The sequence below is a fragment of the Pogona vitticeps genome, chromosome 7 (assembly GCF_051106095.1).
Source record: "Pogona vitticeps strain Pit_001003342236 chromosome 7, PviZW2.1, whole genome shotgun sequence".
Lineage (NCBI taxonomy): Eukaryota > Metazoa > Chordata > Lepidosauria > Squamata > Agamidae > Pogona > Pogona vitticeps.
Genome location: NC_135789.1, coordinates 18,081,265 through 18,100,701, shown reverse-complemented (window position 1 = coordinate 18,100,701; position 19,437 = coordinate 18,081,265). Strand labels below are relative to the sequence as shown.

At 47.3% G+C, this 19,437-nt stretch overlaps 2 protein-coding genes across 10 annotated transcripts in view; one reads left to right on the top strand and one right to left on the bottom strand.

The window, feature by feature from the left end:
* CELF5 (CUGBP Elav-like family member 5) overlaps window positions 1–5,302 on the top strand; it is a 31,598-nt gene extending 26,296 nt beyond the window's left edge. For 2 of the 3 annotated variants that reach the window (XM_072978182.2, XM_078378878.1), the window contains exons 12-13: window positions 87–217; window positions 982–5,302. In XM_072978182.2, the coding sequence (XP_072834283.2) occupies window positions 87–214 (128 nt within the window). In that variant the 3' untranslated portion in view covers window positions 215–217; window positions 982–5,302. The remainder of the gene's footprint in view (window positions 1–86; window positions 218–981) is intronic. The other variant, XM_078378879.1, reaches the window with a different exon arrangement.
* A 4,938-nt stretch (window positions 5,303–10,240) lies between these two features.
* On the bottom strand, window positions 10,241–19,353 carry HSD11B1L (hydroxysteroid 11-beta dehydrogenase 1 like). Of its 7 annotated transcripts, none has more exons than XM_072978179.2 (8): window positions 19,222–19,353; window positions 18,003–18,147; window positions 17,098–17,228; window positions 16,022–16,133; window positions 15,646–15,737; window positions 14,071–14,164; window positions 12,990–13,155; window positions 10,241–12,756 (listed from the first exon to the last, which is right to left on the bottom strand). In XM_072978179.2, the coding sequence occupies exons 2-8, from the start codon at window positions 18,085–18,087 to the stop codon at window positions 12,564–12,566; spliced, it is 873 nt and encodes a 290-aa protein (XP_072834280.1). In that variant the 5' UTR covers window positions 18,088–18,147; window positions 19,222–19,353; the 3' UTR covers window positions 10,241–12,563. The 7 variants fall into 7 exon arrangements, with proteins under 7 accessions (XP_072834280.1, XP_020649858.1, XP_020649860.1 ...); XM_020794199.3 differs by having other exon boundaries at window positions 18,003–18,218; window positions 19,222–19,332; XM_020794201.3 differs by having other exon boundaries at window positions 18,003–18,218; window positions 19,197–19,328.
* Between the last annotated feature and the right edge of the window lie 84 nt (window positions 19,354–19,437).

Sequence of the window (19,437 nt, the reverse complement as noted above, 5' to 3'; positions counted from 1 at the left end):
CCTAAAATGCAAATACATCCACACCCCACCGTTATCCTGATTGTTCCTAAGCGTCCTCCCTCTCTCTCTCCCTCCCTCTCTTCCAGGTTTTGTGAGTTTCGACAATCCCTCCAGCGCCCAAACAGCTATCCAGGCCATGAACGGGTTCCAGATTGGTATGAAAAGGTTGAAGGTGCAGCTGAAGCGCCCAAAGGATGCTGGCCACCCTTACTGACAGGTGTGGGTTTTGACCCCCGTACTCATGCGGGATTGGTTCCAGGCCCCACTGCGTATGCTGAAAAACCGTGGATAATAACGAATGCTATAGATTGCATAGTAAAAGAAGAGAAAATCCAGAAAGAAGTGTTTTGACCATGTTTTACCAGAACTGGCCACTAGAGGGAATCAGAGACAACAAGAATGCATGCCATGATCTCTGGCTCCCTCTAGTGACCATTTCTGATAAATACATCATGAATTCTTTGGTGTTTTTCTTTTCTTTTAATATTTTTAATATTTTCAGACTGCAGATAAGTGAAACTCCAAATACTGATCCCGCGGATACTACTGTATTAATTTTTTATGAGTGTTCATATAATTGCCAATCTTTATGAAGGCTGTAACATTTATAACGGATTTTCCTGGTATCCAATTGCTTCCAACCCTTAGCTAATAAACCTGATGTTGAGGGACTATGGGAGTTTGATAGCATCTTGAAAGCCACAAATGGCCTACCCCTTTCATTTTCCACCTTCTTCGTCCTCCTAATCTCACTTTCATTGCCGTTCCCTAACCCTTGACTCTTCTAATCCCACTTTTCTTGAATCCGCGGACCCATTTTTATCATTTTCTTGAACCTTCTAATCCCTTCACCATCCCAAGATGTTTGAAATAGCCATTAGGGAGGAACTGTGTAAGGGTGGGACGGTTGTAATTGGTTTGTTGTTGTTGTTGTTTAACTCAATGAGTTCTTCCCCATTTCTCCTCTCTTCGCCTCCTAAGGGAAACCCAACCTTCCTCCTTCCGATGTCATTTCTTCCTTTTCGGTTTCGGATGGGAAAAAAGAGAGAGAGAGAGAGACTTCATGAACAACATCCCAAGCTTCCTTCATCAGATCAGGAACACGCCAAGAACACTCAACCGACAGCAGTCCGCGTCGCCGCCAATTTTTGGAAATGGATGCTCGGGTTTTGGATTAGGAAAAACCACTTTCAGCCCTACAGACAGATCTCCATTCCAGGTTTGCTCGGTAGGCTTATCAAACAACTTCCTCACACCGGGCGAACCATTTTTGGCCACCTTGGAGTGCCAGCATCGTAATTTAAGACACATGTACATAAATAGAAATATATATATATATATATATATAGGATATATAAATATATATTACAGTCAATCTATTTTTTTTAAACATGGACAAAAAGACTTTGAAAAAAATCGCAGGACCAAACTTTTTTTTTCTTCCATCAGCAGGCCAGCCGGAGGTTAAGCAGAAGTCGGACGACAGTGCCTGATTCTTGAATAATATTAGGGAAGTTTTTGGTTATGGAAGGAGCCCTCTCAAGGGGCAGCGGTTTGCTTTACGAAGTGGCGTGTTTTTTCCTTCCGTGCCCAAGGACAAGACAATCGCCCCCAGCGAGAATAGAAGAACGGCAGGCCTAGTTTTGAAGGAATCAAGAGGTACTTCCAAGTGCCTTGGACCAATGGGGCTGTCGGGTCTCTTCCCGCGCTGCCAGGCCGGGCGAGTTCTCTCCGTGATCTTCTGCGGCCAAATGTTCCTGAATCCTAAATGGAGGGCTAATGAAACACGATTTTGGAAAATGGATATATATACATATATATACCGTGTTTCCCCGAAAATAAGACAGGGTCTTATATTAATTTTTGCTCCAAAAAACACATTAGGGCTTATTTTCAGGGATGCTTAATTTTTTTTTTCATGTACAACCATCTACGGTACATTGATTCAAAGACAGTCCTGTCCTCTTCTTCTGGTTGCTGCACAAGGGTGGAAGATGGGGTTTCACTTGACTAGGGCTTATTTTGGGGGTAGGGCTTCTTTGATGAGCATCCCGAAAAATCCTACTAGGGCTTATTTTGAGGTTAGGTCTTATTTTCGGGGAAACAGGGTATATATATTTCCCTGTGTTTTGCAAAAGGAAAAACAAACAGGGGTCTGGGACTGGGGGAAAGGCTGATCACACTGCCTCCGGAAATGGACTTGAATTCTTATTTTTCCACCCTGACTCTCCCGGGGACCTCCCGACGTTTCCGACGCAGGAGCCTCTTGAGCGTGTGTGCGTGTGTGTGGCTGGACAGTGCGGCGGGAGAAGGTGTTGGCCTTTGGAGGGACAAGCCCCCCAGTATGCAACTGATATCTGTGTATGTATATATATTTATATCACTGTCTGTCTATACAAAAAACAGCACAGAAGAAGACGACGACCCGGTGCAGCCAAAGATCCGACTGGATCCTTTTAAAACTGATCTCCCCACCGGGACTGCCTTTGCCCCCCCCCCCCGTGCCCTCTCCTCCCCACCTCCCCTCTTTCATGGCCGCCAGACACAAAAGAACCATGCCGGGGTCAGGCAGGACCCCATGGTTGGGTCTGGGCCCCAAGCAGAGGGGGCCGCCTTGGGTTGGATTGCTGCTCGGAGGGAGACGGCTCCGAGGTAGGCTGCCCTTGGCTGTAGAGGTTCTGATCAGCTGCCGTGGCAAAAGGCGTTCCCTCCTACATGTGTCCCGTTTTTATGAACAATCACCCTTCCTTCCTCCCTTCTTTGCTTTCATCCATTCATCATCAGCTCCTTCCTTCCTTCCTTCCTTCCTTCCTTCCTTCCTTCCTTCCTTCCATCCATCCATCCATCCATCCATCCATCCATCCATCCATCCATCCATCCATCCATCCTCAGCTCCTTCCTTCGATCCGTCATCAATCCCGTCCTTCCATCCATCCATAGCTCCTTCCTTCCTTCCTCCCATCCCATCCCAAAGCCAGCTGGGCGACGGGACCACGAACAGAACAGGCGCCTTCGCCATAGTTCTCTTGTGCCAAACCCCTTTCCCTTCGAGCATTCTTGCTAGCGTGACAGCCTTAAAACCCTCCCCTCCCTACACAGGCCACGTTAACGTCCTAGAGAAGCCCTTAACCCTCCCCCCCCACCATCTATTAACCTGCATCCCCAGACTTTGGTATTTTTTGGGGGGGGTCTCCGTTGTCTCCCTCACCTTCTCCCTCCCCCCCGGCTCGCCGTCTCCAGCCATCTGTGTTTCCTGAATCCATCTCCGATTCAAAGCACATGGAAAACCCAGCAATTCGTGTTGCAGCGCCGAGGTCCGACACGCCAGGGGCCACCTTTTGACCAAAAAAGAGGGAGAGGGACCTTGATAAAATGAGGATGATGCTACACGTAGTCTCTTGCGGACTGACTCTGAAATATGCCAGAATTTGATTATATACTTAAAACATTCCTGTTATGGTGTGTGTGTCTGTGTGTTTGTGAGTGAGAAAAGAGTGCCATCAGCTGCGTTGCCAAGAGTCAGAAACCTTTATATGGGTCAGCTTTTCCCAACACTGGCCATGGGTCGCTTTGACCTTATCTGACCCCAGTGGATTCTCAGCGGTTCTCGGAAAGGGGGGCGCTGGGATTTGAACCCAGGACATGCTGGGAAGAAGAATCACAGCTCCATTTGGCGGCTCTCCAGCTTTGGGGCTAAAGGAGACCTTTTTTGAAAACGAGAGTCTGGGACAAGAGGAGGGGCTCAGCCCATCCCGTTAGGATTTTCAGCTAACGAGATTCTATTTTCTGGGGTGGGGGAAGAACTCGAGGGGGGGAGCATTTTTAAGAAGGTAGGGTCTTGGCTTACAGATGGTTAGTGGGAGGGAGGCATAAAAGTGGGAGAACAAAAGCCTGTCTCCCTTTCCCTGATAGTTTTATTTAAAAGCACAGTGATGTCTAAAATTGTTGCTATAAAAGCAGGCTTTACCAGATTCCCCCCAAACCCAGGATTTCAAATGATTCCATGATGGAAAAATAAAAGAGAGAGAGAAAGAGAGGGACTGCCTGTGACGTCCATTTTCCTTTGATTCCAAGATGATCGGGTTCTAAAAATTTGATTTTGACAAGCAAGTTTCCAGTCCTCATGGCATGTTCAGACATTGGTGAGTGATTGTGCCATAAAAAATCTAAGGGTCGAATTCGCTGGGCTTGGATGTGATCTTCCTGCTCTCGGGTGTAGCAAATCAGAATAACATTATGCAAAATAGCATATTTTTAAAAGGGCAGAATAACCTATGCAAATATATAGATATTTGGGGACAATGCCATGATGACTCCCTCTCGGCTTGCGTTATAAATTTACATTTTGCTTCATTTTTCTTGCCCGTTCGACCCCACCCTGGCCCAGGTTTTGGTGCAGAGATTGGAATCTCAGTGAAGTTTGATCTCTGGCTGTGGAGCCAGAGGTTGGGAGTTTGAATCCTCCACGGGGCTGATGGGTGTTGTAGTCTGGAGTCATCTGAACTCTAAAGGATGACGCTTGTCATCCCATACGCCTGCACCGGTTAAGTCCTACCAAACTCAACTTCACCACGGGCATATTTTTTGCCAGAGGGATTTAGTGAGGAAAATTTTCAAGTTACTAGTTCTCACTGAGGACAGCTGTTCCCAGCCCTGTTTTCCTCCCCCGTGGCTCCGTTTTTAAGTGTTCAGGGTTCTTTCCAGAGCGGCCGCCCGCCAGGGGAAAGGCAGACCCAGCAAGAGGAAGCTACAAGCAGCGTATGGAAGGGTGTGAGTGACTTTTGTGAGGTTGTGGCTCTTTCTTTCCTTCTGAAGTCCACGTTTACAAACTGTAAATACAGGTGTTTTTTTTTTTATACCTAACTGTCAATTCTGTACGTGACAATTTGTATGATGTTATTCTATTTCTGCTATGGAGTAATTTCAATGATGGCTGAACCTTAATTTTGAACTTGAAAAAGAAACATATAATATATATATAAAAAATATATATATATATATAAATATAAATATATATATATATACACCTACCTATCTTTCCCTTCTCCCGTCCCCACCTCTGTCTTCTCTTCACCTTAAAAGGACTTTTAAAATATTAAATTGAGTGAGAGGAAGAGGATAACAGGATTCTTCCTGCCCTTCCCGTCCCCACTCGTTTCCCTTCCTCCTCGAATTCTTGATGCGACCGCTCCACATTTTTGCAGGTGAAATCTGCTAGTTGACATTTGTGTCCAGCTCCTTCCTGTGGTCTTCAGGCTCTTACCTGAGTTTTCTCGAATAAATCTGAATTTATTTGAATAAATCCCGACTGAACCCGAGTGGGCTTTGATTGACTTCTGCCGGAAGAGATATTTTAGCATCTTGAATTCTTAAGGATTTATTGGCTGGAGAGCACAGGGTTTGAGGTCCCTGGCATTGGAGCCGGAGGTTGGGAGTTCGAATTCTGCACTGTGTGCCTCCTGGGAGAAGAGCCAGCTTGTGTGGCCTCGAGCAAAATCTGCACTGTCCCAGAATTTTGTTTTTGTTTTTATGTTTTGATTTTTATTAATCTGTTGACTATATTGTATCTTGTATTAATTTTGTGCACTTTTTATTCTTCTTTTCTGACATGAAGGCGTGCCCCCCCCAGCGGGGGTCCACAGAACATCCGAGTGATTACGGGTAGAGGGAGGTATAGCGATGGCACATTCCCTACTCGTGCCAGGAGAACAGTGAACAGATGTTTGAAAGCTGTTCACTGTTCTGAGTCTGTGACCAACTGCCAGTCCCGAGGTAGGCGGATCAGCCGGCCCTCCACTCTAAAAATGGTGCTGTTAAATGCCAGGTCTGTGTCCAATAAATCCCAGATTATTCAAGATCTTATTCTGGAGGAGGATGCAGACCTGGCGTGCATGACCGAGACTTGGATGAGCGGGGAAGGGGAGTACCCCTGACCCTGGCCTGTCCTCCCGGTTATGCAGTACAGCATCAGGGTAGACTGGAGGGGCGGGGGGGAGAAAGTAGCCATTGTTTATAGAAACACTCTTGAGGTTACTAGGTGCTCTACTGTGGTTAAGCTGGGTCTGGAGGCCTTCCATGTGTCGGTCAGGGCCAGGGACGATATTGGGATCTTGCTGGGTTACCGCGCTCCCCGCGACCCAGCCACCTTGTCTCCGTGGCACTGTTGGAGTCCCCGAGGCATTTAGTCCTGGGTGACTTCAATATCCATGCGGAGGCAGAGGTTTCCGGTTCAGCTCTTGAGTTCTTGGAAACCATGGCTTCCTTGGACATGTCCCAACATGTTAACAGTCCCACACACGTGGGCAGCCATATGCTTGACCTGGTATTTTCCACAGAGCGGAGCAAGCGTGGTCTGATGGTGACTGACCTGGTGTCAGTCCCCTTGTCATGGTCAGATCACCACCTAATAAAATGTAACCTCTCAGTGGCACTCCCTCCCCACAGGGAGCAGGGACCTATTTCAATAGTCTGCCCTCGAAGGTTATTGGATCCTTTGCAATTCCAAGATACCATGAGAGGGATTCCAGCTGACCTGTCTGGCACCCCTGCCAAAGCTCTGTTTGACGGCTGGCTTGCTGCCGCCACTAGGGCTGTAGACACGATCGCTCCCAAACTCCCTCTCAGGCGTAGAGCTCGGCCAGGGTCCTGGTATAATCGGGACCTACGAGCAATTAGGTGAAACAGGAGACGGCTAGAGTGCATCTGGAGAGAGGAACCGACAGATTATAATAAGAAAGCTGTCAGGATCGCAACTAACCATTACCTGGCCAAGGTGAAGGCTGCTAAACGATCACCGCTGACCAGATAAGCAAAGCTTCCAATCAGCAGGCGGAATTACTCCGTATCATTCGCGATCTATCCAGAATTGGTCTGGGTGATGGGCCTCTCTCTAATATCTCACCTGACCAATTTGCAGCATTTTTAAAGTCAAAAGTGGAGGCCATCCGCCGGGATCTCCCTCCTTCTTTAAATACAGTGGATCGAGTTGAGATGTCCAGTGCTCCGCTTTGCCCGGTGACACTCAAGCGCTTTCAGCCTGTGACACCAGATGTAGTGGACAAAGCGCTTGATCGATGTCGGCCCACCACTTCCTCTCTTGACCCTTGCCCGGCCTGGCTAATCAAAGCTGTGTCCATTGTACTCCATACTGTATTGAGCCACTTAGAACAACAGGGAACTTATGCGAGGCTGTTGTTTGTGGATTATAGCTCTGCTTTTAATACCATTCTACCAAATAGGTTGTTTTTTAAAATGATCAACCTGGGATTACCTCAGAAGATCTGCGTGTGGATAAAGGACTTTCTGACAGATAGGCCACAGTTAGTAAGGATGGGACCTCACCATTCTTCTACCCTGGTACTAAGTACAGGAGCTCCCCAGGGCTGTGTGCTAAGTCCCTTCCTCTATTCCCTGTACACACATGATCGCACCCCACTGTATAACACCAATGCAGTTATTAAATTTGGATGATATGACAGTGGTGGGGCTCATAAATAAGAACAATGAGTCTGCTTATAGAAAGGAAGTACAAGGGTTGATACTTTGGTGTAAAGAAAATCATCTCACACTTAACATCAAAACAACTAAAGAACTCATAATTGATTTTAGAAGGAAGAGAAATGTACATTTACCACTGTACATAAATGGTGAGGAAGTGGAGAGAGTTGGTAGTTTTAAATTTCTGGGCACTTACATCTTAGAGGACCTCTCATGGAATTTAAATGCCAACGTGCTAGTGAAGAAGGCACAGAAGAGGCTGTATTTCCTGAGAATGCTCGGCAAGTTTAATTTATCTCAGCATCTACTTCTGTCATACTATCGTAGCACCATTGAGAGTGTCCTAACCTATGGCATTCTGGCATGGTTTGGGACTAGCTCTGTAGCGGACAAAAAAGCTCTACAGAGAACCATTAACATTGCCCAGAATATCATTGGGCTCCAGCTACCAACCCTGGATGACATCTTCACATCCTGCTGTCTGAGGAAGTCACACAGCATCCTGAGAGACTCTTCCCATCCTGCTTATAACTTTTTTGAACTGTTGCCATCTGGCAGAAGATATAGAACAATTAATACTTGGACCACACGTTTTCTGAATAGTTTTTATCCCAGAGCTATAATTGCACTTAATAATGAGCTTAAAGACCACCAGTAGTGAATAGTTAGTTGGACTGTGTTACTTGGCCTGCGGTGTAGATGTTTGTATTTTTAGTGGGGACTTTTAGTGGGTGGGGAGTGTTTCGGGAATTTTATGTGTGTGCATGTGTCTGGTCTCTGGGTGTCTGTGAATTTCATTGTATAGGCATACTGTGTATATACATACAATGACAATAAATTAATAAATAAATAAATAAATAAATAAATAAATAAATAAATAAATAAATAAATAAATAAATATAAATATAAATATAAATATAAATATAAATATAAATATAAATATAAATATATATGGAATGGGCCACAGCAATAATTAATGGGTCTCTCCAGGATGGCAAGGTTCCTCTTGCCCTCAAGGAGACACTCATTAGGCCCATTAGGAAGAAATCAAATTTGGCGGAGGACGAAACTGGCAATTATAGGTCCGTCGCCAATGTTTACTTCCTTAGCAAAGTGGTAGAGAGGGTGGTGGCTGATCAGCTTCAGGCACTTCTGGATGAAATTAATGCTCTGGATCCATTTCAGTCGGGATTCAGGCCAGGCCGCGGTACAGAAACGGCACTGGTCGCACTGTTGGATGACCTGCTGAGGGAGGCTGACAGGGGCAATTGTCCTTGTTGGTCTTCCTCGATATCTCAGCGGCCTTTGATACTGTCGACCACGGTATCCTCCTGGGGAGGCTCTCTGAGCTGGGAATCGGTGGCCTGGTGCTTGCCTGGCTCCATTCCTTCTTGGAGGATCATCCCCAGAGAGTGCAGCTTGGGGAGAGTGTCTCAGCCCCGTGGAGTCTCAACTGTGGGGTGCCGCAGGGGTCGATCATCTCCCCAATGCTGTTTAATATCTATAAGAGGCCGCTGGGTGGGGTCATCAGGGGTGTGGGGCTTCGTGCCATCAGTATGCTGATGACACCCAGCTTTACATCTCCTTTTCATCTACTTCAGTGGATGCCGTTCTGTCCCTTCAGCGCTGCCTGGAGACCGTACTGCAATGGATGCAGCTGAATGGGTTAAGGCTAAACCCGGACAAGATGGAGGTCTTGATGGTGGGCAGCCCCCCCATTGGTGGTTTGGGAGACTCCCTCTCTTTTGGGGGATTCTCTCATCATACGGAGTGAGGTCCGCAGCTTGGGGATACATCCGGACCCGGCGCTTACCATGGAAACCCAGGTGGCGTCCGTGGCCCTCTCCACCTATTTTCATCTGTGGCAGATCGCCCAGCTGTGACCCTGCCTTGATCGGGGATCCCTCACTACTCTCGTCCACTACTCTCGTCCATCTCACGATTAGACCACTGCAATGCGCTCTACGTGGGGCTACCTTTGAGATTGATGCGGAAGCTTCAAATGGTGCAGAACGCGGTGGCCAGACTTCTGAGTGGGGTGAGAAAACACCAGCATCTCTCTCCCACTCTGGCTGCCCTACACTGGCTGCCCATTCGTTTCCGCATTGACTTCAAAGTGTTAATGATGACATATAAAGCCCAAATGGTTTGGGACCTCGGTATTTGGCAGATTGCCTTCTCCCACCCAGATCTACCCGAATTACTCAGTATAGCCAGGAGGGTCGGTTGAGGGGCCTAACACCAAGAGAGGCCCGGAAAGAAAGAACAAGAAACCGGGCCTTCTCGGCAGTGGCCCCTCGACTATGGAACAGCCTTCCCTCAGAGATCTGCCTGGCTCCCTCGCTGGGTGTTTTTAATAGCCATTTAAAAACTTGGCTCTTCAGGCAGGCCTTCCCTCATGTCAGTTCTTGAATTCTATCTTTTCTGTTCTTTTATTCCCCATCTTGATCATGCTATATTAATGTTCAAATATCTTTATGATTATGAATGTTGTTTATTTTGATTGTGCTATTTTTATTGTTATTTAATGATATTTTATGATTTTGTAAGCCACCCCGAGTAGACGCTGTCTGGGGGGGGGGAATGAATGAATGAATGAATGAATGAATGAATGAATAAATGAATAAATAAATAAATAAATAAATAAATAAATAAAGAAGGGAAGGGAACTTCTGAGGACTCGTTCTACCTAGAAAACCCAGAAAAGGGTTGCCATGAGTCACATTTAGCTTGATGACACGTATTATTAAATTCTCAAACTTTTTTTTATTCTTACAGCTGGCGATGGAATCGTCATGTTTATGGTGACTAACTACTGGTGCATCAAATGATCTAGATCCTGTATCATCATATATTGCTGAAAGTCACATCTGTCTGTATGTGTAGAAGGTAAAATAATTAAGGAAACCACAGGTGGTGAGACTTTATTTATTGATTTAATTATTTATTTAATTTATTATTATTATTTTACCCAGCTTTTCTCCTTTAAAAAAGATGCCAGGCGGCTTACATCTTTTAAATAACGTCTTTTAAAAGATGTAACATTTTTTCTGTGTATAAGACAGTACTTTTGTCTAAAATGTTTAGATTAAAAATTGAGGGTCATCTTACTCATGGGAATAAGGAAGGGAGGAGGGACTAAAGCGCTTTGATCCCTGCCCCCCCCCTCAACTTTCTTGCAATGAAAGAACTTTTGGATTAGGAAAGTGGGGGGCGTCTTATACGTGGGGGCGTCTTACACATGAAAAAAATACGGCAAGCCGCCATGAGTTCCTTTTGATGGAGAAAAGCAGGGTAAAAATATTTTAAAATGGGCATTATAAAAATATTAGAATTGAACAAGTATTTGACTTTTACTAACATTATTATTTGAAAATATGCATCTGAGTAAAAAACAGACCAAATTATAAAAATGTGGACTGGTATTATAGAACCGATACAAGCCTGAACGAAAAACCTGAGTATCAGTTAAACATCAGAGCAATATAAATGCTTCTTATTCTTATGTCCCTTCACAAAATTAAAAAGAAATTGGTTTTATCTTAAAGGATCAGGACACAGTTCTTTTCCCTCTCCTTCCCATTAAACTTGTTCATGTTTAAATTAATTTAATGTTTGTTAAACGGGGAAGGAGAGGGAAATGGCGTTTTTGGTAAAAAGACAGAAAACAGGAGTTTGGTTAAAAGAAGGAAAACCGACACCTCCGCTTCCCTCCAAATTTATTGCTCCACTCCTGAGAAAATCCATTTCTAACCACAGGGAAACTAGCATCTCAAACTACGATACCCATAGGCCACACCACCATGTCCAGGGATGATGGGCATCAGAGTTCACTGTGTTTGGAAGGGAGGAAATGTTTGACACATGGAATTAGATTGTTTGACACATGGAATTAGATCTGTAGGATGAAATCCTTGTACCAGTGGAAGGAAGCTGGAAATGAACCAGGTTATTTTTTAAAAAAATTGAAATCACACTCAAGATTATTCCTAGAGTTTCAAGCCCTCCCTACTGTGAAGTGAGGATTGAGGAGATAGTTGAGAGTGAGCCATCCCGGCATGTGTCTGAGGATGCCACAATATTATGCCCACCTTGACCAGGGAGGTGGAAGATCTAAATATAGGAGGAGGGACTAGAGAAAAAGAAAGAAAAACGGCAGGAGGAAAGGGAGGTAGAAGATGGCAGAGGGGGAGGAGAAGGAAAAGGGGAAAAGCTGGCGGTCAGAAGAATGGTTAGTCCAGAGTGAGAGGAAAAGGAGGAGAGTGATCTGAAGAAGGAGCAGAAAGATGGACCATATATAATGTGCCAGGAAGGGAAGAGATGCGTAGAGAGAGGGGTGGCGGATTTGTACGAGGGCGAGGACATGGTCTGGAAGGTGCAACTGGGAGAACCAGACCCCTTGGAATGGACCGTCTATATCTGGATCATGTATATCCGTGGGGAAAAGGATGTTGGAAGAAGGTGGTTCATCCAGACCCAATTCTGCCAATTCAAGACCCCTTGAAAGGGAGACTGGGCCTGTCACCCATGCTGTGGGACCATCTGTGTAGTGAGGAGCGGCCCTGGGAGAAAACAGACCGACCAAGAGAGATTCGTAGCCTCCCTGCATTCAGGGACGAGGAATCGAGTTACGGAATTCCATTTGCTCGGACAGAGTCTCCATTCGCAGCTGGTCTCGTTGGACCCGCGGAAGCTGTTGTTGATTCCCCTGCCACGTTTATTACGAAAGGTTTTGTTGATGACAACATGACTCCTGTGTTTAATCCCACCAAAAAGGAGGAACTGCTCATCAGGCAATTAAAAGAGGCATGGAATGGAGAGAACCGTGTGGGGTTAAGTCCGCACCGCCTTTCAATCCAAACCTTCCAGGGGTCGTTAAAAAGGCCGAACCTGCTTTTGAGAGACAGTTCAGCAGCTTGAAAAGAACACCTTCCCGGAAAACAGGGACTGGATTTTGCACTCTCGCGGAACCAGAGTCCACAATGACAAGCCTTGAAGGGATGTAGCCCTACCGGGTGGAAGATCATCTGTGGTCGGACCTATCTAGAAGGGTGCCAGGCAGGATCCTAGGCAGAAGGGGAAGGAAAATTATAGAAGCCCCTGATGATCCCATTCCTTTGTTCCGGGAACCAATCTCGGATCAGGCACAGAAGCTGGATCGTCCATGGGTAGAAGAGCTCCATCGTCCGGGTGGCGCCAGCTTTCACAATGGCCAAGGCGGTATCGGAGACTGGCGCAGCCTTCATGTCCACCACGTCCCTAGAAAGGATGGGATTATGAGTGATGATTCCCCCTAGAACCAGCTGTTCATCGATATATCTTTGGACATTGCACGTGATCAGTAAAAAAGGGAATTCTCTGCTTCTGGCCTTTAAAGTTCGGACCAAAACCCAGTCGCCGGGAAATCCACTGCCGCAAAAGTGGAATTTTCACAGGCCCAACCTGTTCTTACCAACAGCGGCGGGAAGGCTCCGAGCGATGCCTCAACCCACCTGGTTTTGTTCAAGGCCGATTCGGTGTCGATGAGGCCCAGGATACAGACGGTCACACTCACATCCTTCTCCTGCATGGCCAGCTCGTGGCGTAAAGACCCAAAGAAGCCTTCAAGGGCAAACTTGGTGGCCGAGTACGAGGCCGTGAATGGGGTGGCAATTCTCCCTGTAACGAGACGTTGAGGTCCCAGGACTCCTGGCTTTTTTTTTTTTAAGCCGTGAGTCGTGATGGGATCAAAACTCAAAACGAAAACTCAAACTGTGTTATGGGTCCTTATATGGACTTTGTTCCTAGCGATCTCCTACACTGGAAATGGAAAGAGATGGAGGGAAGACTTATTTATCTAACTATAGTTGAAGATGCTTTTAATGAAAGGTAACACGGTGATCAAATGACGACTTTCTAACTACATTCCTAGTACAGTGGGACCCCCGTATCGGCAGGAGATCAGTTCCAAGGAGTGCCTGTGGATACTGAAAAACATGGATTACAGTGAATGCTATTTTAATAGCAGATAGCATGGTCTTTGGCTCCCTCTTGTGGCCAGTTCAGGTCACTTCATCTTTAGAAATATACTGTATACATTTCTAGGGTTTTTCTTTTTAATATTTTCAGGCCGTAGATAAGTGAAACAGTGGATACTGATTCTGTGGACAAGAGGATCCCACCGTAGTTTCAAAGCCTCACTTTATCTCCAATGTGGAATGAAAGCGATCTGGATAAAATTATTTCGCCATAACCTTTTTAGGGCAGAGGCTGCTTTAAACCGCTGTACTGCAGCCCAAACTGTGCTCACGACCTGGGGTTCAAATCCCAGGTAGCCGGCACAAGGTTGACTCGGCCTTCTAGCCTTCCGAGGTCGGTAAAATGAGTACCCAGCTCGTTCCGGGGGGGGGGGCAATGTGGAGCCTGCATAATTAACTTGTAAACCGTCCAGAGAGTGCTTGAAGCGCTAGGGGGCGGTATATAAGCAGCACGCTTTGCTTTTTTTGCTTTGCTTTTTTGCTGTGACCTTTCCAGATCTGCTCCAATGATGCGGCACACACATTCCCCCCCCAAAAAAAACAGGCCGCCACTCACCTGTCAGCGAGGAGAGGACAATGATACCACCTTTACTCTCTGTAAGGGCTGGGAGGGCAGCCGAGGTGATAGCCACGTAGCTGAGAAAATTCACCTGGAAGGGGAAAGGAAAGGAGCCGTCAGCAGCGGGACCAGAAGCGTGGAAACGGCGGTCCCAGACAGACCACCGATGCCGATGAAAAAGTGGATAATTATCGTTCCTGCCGCTCGCTGAGAAGGGGGTGGTCGGCAGTCTGCAGCAGCTTTTGTTTCCTGCCAAAACCTCTCTGTGCCTTCGACCCTAGAAGGTTGGAAGGGGGAGAAAAGAGATGATGGGAAATCCACCAGCTTTTCTTGGGTCTTGCCTCAAATTTGTGAGGCACGAGATGGCTCTGGATTGAGGTCCCATCCGGCCACCGTGTGTTAATACTGAATCCCAGGACTTGCGTTACCGGCAGGCCTGGACACGAAACATTCGCGCTAAAGAGCAGGCGGCAAACATATGCTGATTTAGGAGAGCGAACCAGTTCTCCCCAGTTTGGCAGGCTGGGATGGCCTTGGGGCCGTGGAACATGCAGCTCTGAGATGGTCCTGCTGTTCCTTGTTATGCACGGGCCTCAAGGGCGTGGATTATGAGGTTCCCTGCTTAAACAAAGAGACGCCCGTCTTCCTTATACACGATTGCTGTTCCTTGACTATGCCGCCCTGTTTCAGCAAAGACGCATCTGATGCATCGTGGCTGACATCAGACATCTCGTAAACAGCTTGGGGGGAAGGTGTGCTTTGCCATGGATATTTAAGCAAATATTTGGAATATAGAAATGATTTACAAGAGAAACCCCCCACCTCCCACCCCTGGATGTTTTACTTTATCATTCTCTTTAGAACAACCTAGCAGGGCAAACGGTAAAGGATTAGGGGAGCCGTAGTCCTCTGTATCCCTGCCCTGGGCCATGAAGTCATTTCTAATTTATAAGGACCCCGGGAATGAAGAACCACCAAAGGGCCTTGTCATTAACAGGCCTGCTCAGTTCTTGCACACTCGAGTTCGTGGCTTCCTCACTGAGCCGACCCATCTCATGTCCCGTCCTCCTTTCCTACTGGAATCCACCTTTCTTGTTTTTCTAACGATATAGCCAAACGACAACGGACCGAGGTTTGTCCAAATTACTTTATCATGGGTGCCAAAGTTTTCCTGCTCTTGTTTTATCTGGAAATATTGGAACACAGCAGTAGCTGTACCTGACTCTGTGGGCCTGTACAGGACTCTGGAGATGACTTAAAGATCTTTGAGAAAAAGCACATAAAATACATATAACTTGGATCCAATTCAGATTGAAGGAGGTGCCCCAACCTGCGTTCAAATCGACGCTTCCCACTACAAACCCGGCAAGCTATCAACCAGCCCAGTTCTTAAAACAGGTCAAATCATGATATGCGGGTCAATTCTGTGGGTGCTGAGCCACGAAGGAGCTTGTGACCTTGTCAATATTGCTCATCAGAGGGGACCTAGTCACCTGAGCAGCCCGAGAAATCTCCTCGGGTTGGGTCAATCATCCCCCAGAGCATACCTGGAAGAGAAGCATCAATGCTCACCTCCATAAGCCAGCGGACGTGAGCCACATCCCCAGACCACATCTCGAAAGGGGTCCAGCCGATGTGATTGAGAACCACGTAATCCAGACCCCCTAAAACAAGGAAGAGAGAGAGAGAGAAAGAGAAGGACACAGATATGGGTTCAGAAATCTGAGCATCACAGGCAGGGGATCATTTTAAGGGAGGGTGGGATGGTGCGGTTGGCCCAAGGCCACCCAGGCTGGCTCCTCTCCCGGGCGGGACACAGAGGGGGGTTCGAACTCCCAACCTCTGGCTCCACACTTTTCACCACTTTTCACTAGTGCACACATATGACACGGTTTTCAAACGTGCTTGCCATCAGCGAATTAACCAGCTTTCGCTATCAAGAACTGACCGAGTTGTTCCAAAGCAAAACGGACAAACTTTTCCGGCTCGGAGGGGGAAGCCATGTCCGCAGGAAAGACGAGTGCTTTCTTTGCGCCCAGCTCTAAACATTTCTCTGCCACCTGGAGGAAAAGTGAGAAGCGTAAATTTAAAATGGGAAAAAAAATTAGAATATAGTTGTGCTGTGTTTGAGCTAAAATGAAACACACCCGGGCTGCTCCAGAAGAGGATTGCAAATTTCCCGGACTGGCGTCTACAGAGCAGCAGCTTAGGCTAAAATCTGAACCCTTTCGGGGAGAAGGTTATGGGCTCCACCTCAAAACCAGGAGGCTTAGCCACCACCCACCCACCCACCCAGTTCTCTGCCAAAATGAAGATTTGAATCACGGGAGAGACTATATAGAGAGACTATGGTAACGTGCTTTGTATGGAGGTCTTGGAGCAGCATCTATTGTGGCGAAGAAGGCCAATTTGAGACTGACAATCCCTTATACACAGAAGATAAACACAATCCCTGTCCAGCTCCCTGATTTTGCTGCTTTTGGGACTGCCTCTTTGCCTCGGCCTGCTGGACAAGGGTCTCTTCAAATTGGGAGAGGACGTGATGCACTGCCTGCCTCCAGGCTGAGTGCTCAGATGTCAAGGTTTCCAATCTGTTGAGGTCCATTCCTAAGGCCTTCAGATCCCGCTTGCAGATCTCGTATTGCAGCTGCAGTCTCCCTCTCCAACTCTTACACCACACTGTTTCTCATTAGCCTTTCCCTAGAGAAAGGGTGGTATTTCCTCAATCGCCATTTGGGTGCTGTTCTCCCTGGAACTTTTCCACCGCTCTGATCTCTTTCTTGCACCCCAGGCCTCAACCCCTTGGCTATCACAGGTAAAGAAAAAAAAAGGCCAAGTCCAGGCATGCGTGAATCCGGCCAATTCAACACGTCGACTCTGACTGGGAAGATGAGCTGGATTCAAGACCGTGCTTTGGAGATCTGTAAGACCTCCCCCCCCCTTTTTTTTTTACAGTCTTGGTCTCCCATTGCTCCAGAACCCCTTCCTCCACTTTCCGAGAGTCAGACATGGCTTCCCTCTCACCTTCTGCAGCACGGCCTCCCGCCGGGCCGTGAGGACAATTTGAGCCCCAAACCTGGCGTAATGATAGGCCATCTGTTCCCCGATCCCAGTGCTGGCCCCAGTGATGAGAACACGAGCGCCGGAGAGGCTGGCTAGGTTAACAGAGACAGGGAGGGAGGGATAAAAGCATAGTTGCTAAAAAAGCGTGAAGGATGAGAACATGAGATCATGGTGGCATCGAAGAAGACCTGAAATTTTATGCAGAATCATGGAAATCGTCATCATCCTCTTAGAATGGCAGAGCTGGAAGGGACCCTATGGATCATCGAGTCCAGCCCCGTCAAAGAGGCACAGTGGGGAATCAAACCCCTAACCTCTGATTCTGCAGTCAGATAGGTAAACCACCGACAGATTTCGACAGCAAGACCTGGGTGGAATGTTAATTCCCCATCCCCCACCTCCAGCCCTCTTTAATATTCCTATTTGAAGGCAGAATTTTCCAAGCCAGACATTACAGGTCACCTGCAAAAGGGATTCTGTAAGTGCTGATCTTGCTTGATTGTCGCAACAGAAGCTTTGCAAATGAGCGTCTTCAGATGCTTTTTTCCCCAGCAGGCTTTCAGGACTAAAGTGCCCACTTTTATTGAAAGCTGGATTTCTCGGACGCGGAGGTGTGCCTGAAAGACCCCAGCCCTGTTTCTCGGACCCACACGAAAGGCTACCACAGAGAAGGCCCTGCTTGTGTGATGTTACACCATGCCATCCCGCTGGCAGCGGAGCAACCCCATCAGACAACACTGGAGGATCTCACAAGCCCATTTACCCTCCTGGTGGAAGATGGTGGTGGACTTCCATTTTTCTAGCCATGCACACCCAGCCTCCCTTATTCTGGACAACACGTGGGGCATTTCCAACACTCAACCCACCTGGGTCAAACGTGTCCCTCCATAAGAACGCCACCCAACCCACGATGACGGCCAGGCTGCACAGCACGACTCCAAGCAACCTCATTGTGGCTTCGCTCTCCAGGAATGGCGGTGGAACCAGAGAATCCAGGCACGGGTAAGAGACCTAAAAGGTGGCAGGATCAGGCAGTAAGGCAGGTTCCCACCTGCTGGTTAATCTCTTGCTTTGCAGACTCCCTGGGTGAATACAAAGGTCAGAAACGAGAGATAAAGACGCCCAGAGTGGCAGATTCCCTCCCTGCAGAACGCCAGCTGGGGCCTGAGTGAGAAATGGCGCCCCTAGGCGTATGCACAAAACTGTGAACCTCTGCGCACTTCATGTGAGGATAAACCTGATAAGCAGGTCAGGTTAATCCCCATGTCTGGTAATCCTCCGAAGGTTTAGAAGGCAGTCCTATTTTGGGCACACCCTAAGAAGGCAGGATTCTCTGGAGAAAGACCCCCAGGGTGGGAAAGAGGGAAGGAAGGCAGCAGGAAAAGAGGAACACCCAATACGAGATGGATGGACTCCCTCAAGGATCCCACAGGCAAGAGCTGAGCGGATCGCTCCTTCGTAGAGTTGAAAGTCAGAGGCGATTGGAGGGCACATCGCCACCACCAACAACAACAACAGTATCCTAGATGTAAAGTCCTTGGAGAGGGTGCAGAGTTTCCTACGTGCCCGAATCCTACCGGGAAGGATGCTCAGGACCAAATCCTGCTTCCTCATTTAAACACTTGATCGAGCCCTAGGGGAGGAAGTCTCCACAGGGTAGCTTACTCCAGAGTCAACATCACAAACAGCAGCACTGGATGGAGGCAGAACCACCCCATGGCAGTCCCTCTTATTTGATTCCTCTTATCACCGGGTTCTTGGCCTTTCTTTCAGAGGTTAGCAGGTGGCCTTTTCTGCCACCTTGCCCAGAGTAGCGGGCAGAGAACATTAACCATAAAATACCCACTCAGGTTTGCGCTGGCATTTAATTCTCAGCCTCTTGGAGCAAAGGAGATTTTGCAAGAGTTATAATAATAATAATAATAATAATAATAATAATAATAATAATAATAATAATAATAATAATAATAATAATAATAATAATCACGTCGGAAAGTCATGCAACGTCCAGAGGTAACCCCTTTCTAGCCTTTTCCTGGCCAAAAAAATAAGGCTTGCACCTTAACAGCAAGATTGCAAACACACCCGCTCCAATCACGTGACTTCTCTCCCTCCGCCTTAAGCTGGCGCGACCTTTAGACTTTAAGACAAGGCAAGGGGTGGGAGGTCTGACCACCGAGTTGGAAGCATAGATCAGGCCCGGGGGGGGGGGAAGGCGCATCATTCATTGTGCGCATGCGCGGAGCGGCCCGACGCTTCCGCCTAGGCCGCCATGATGGTTACCGTAGTAACCGCGATAAA

What these genes read in the sequence shown, in the direction of transcription:
- HSD11B1L (XM_072978179.2), bottom strand. Translation starts at nt 18,087, where the DNA reads ATGAGGTTGCTTGGAGTCGTGCTGTGCAGCCTGGCCGTCATCGTGGGT. An exon ending in GAGGGACACGTTTGACCCAG is followed by an intron (nt 17,229 to 18,002) that starts GTGGGTTGAGTG and finishes CTGTTAACCTAG; the next exon opens with CCAGCCTCTCCGGCGCTCGT. An exon ending in GGGAGGCCGTGCTGCAGAAG is followed by an intron (nt 16,134 to 17,097) that starts GTGAGAGGGAAG and finishes CTTTTCCTCCAG; the next exon opens with GTGGCAGAGAAATGTTTAGA.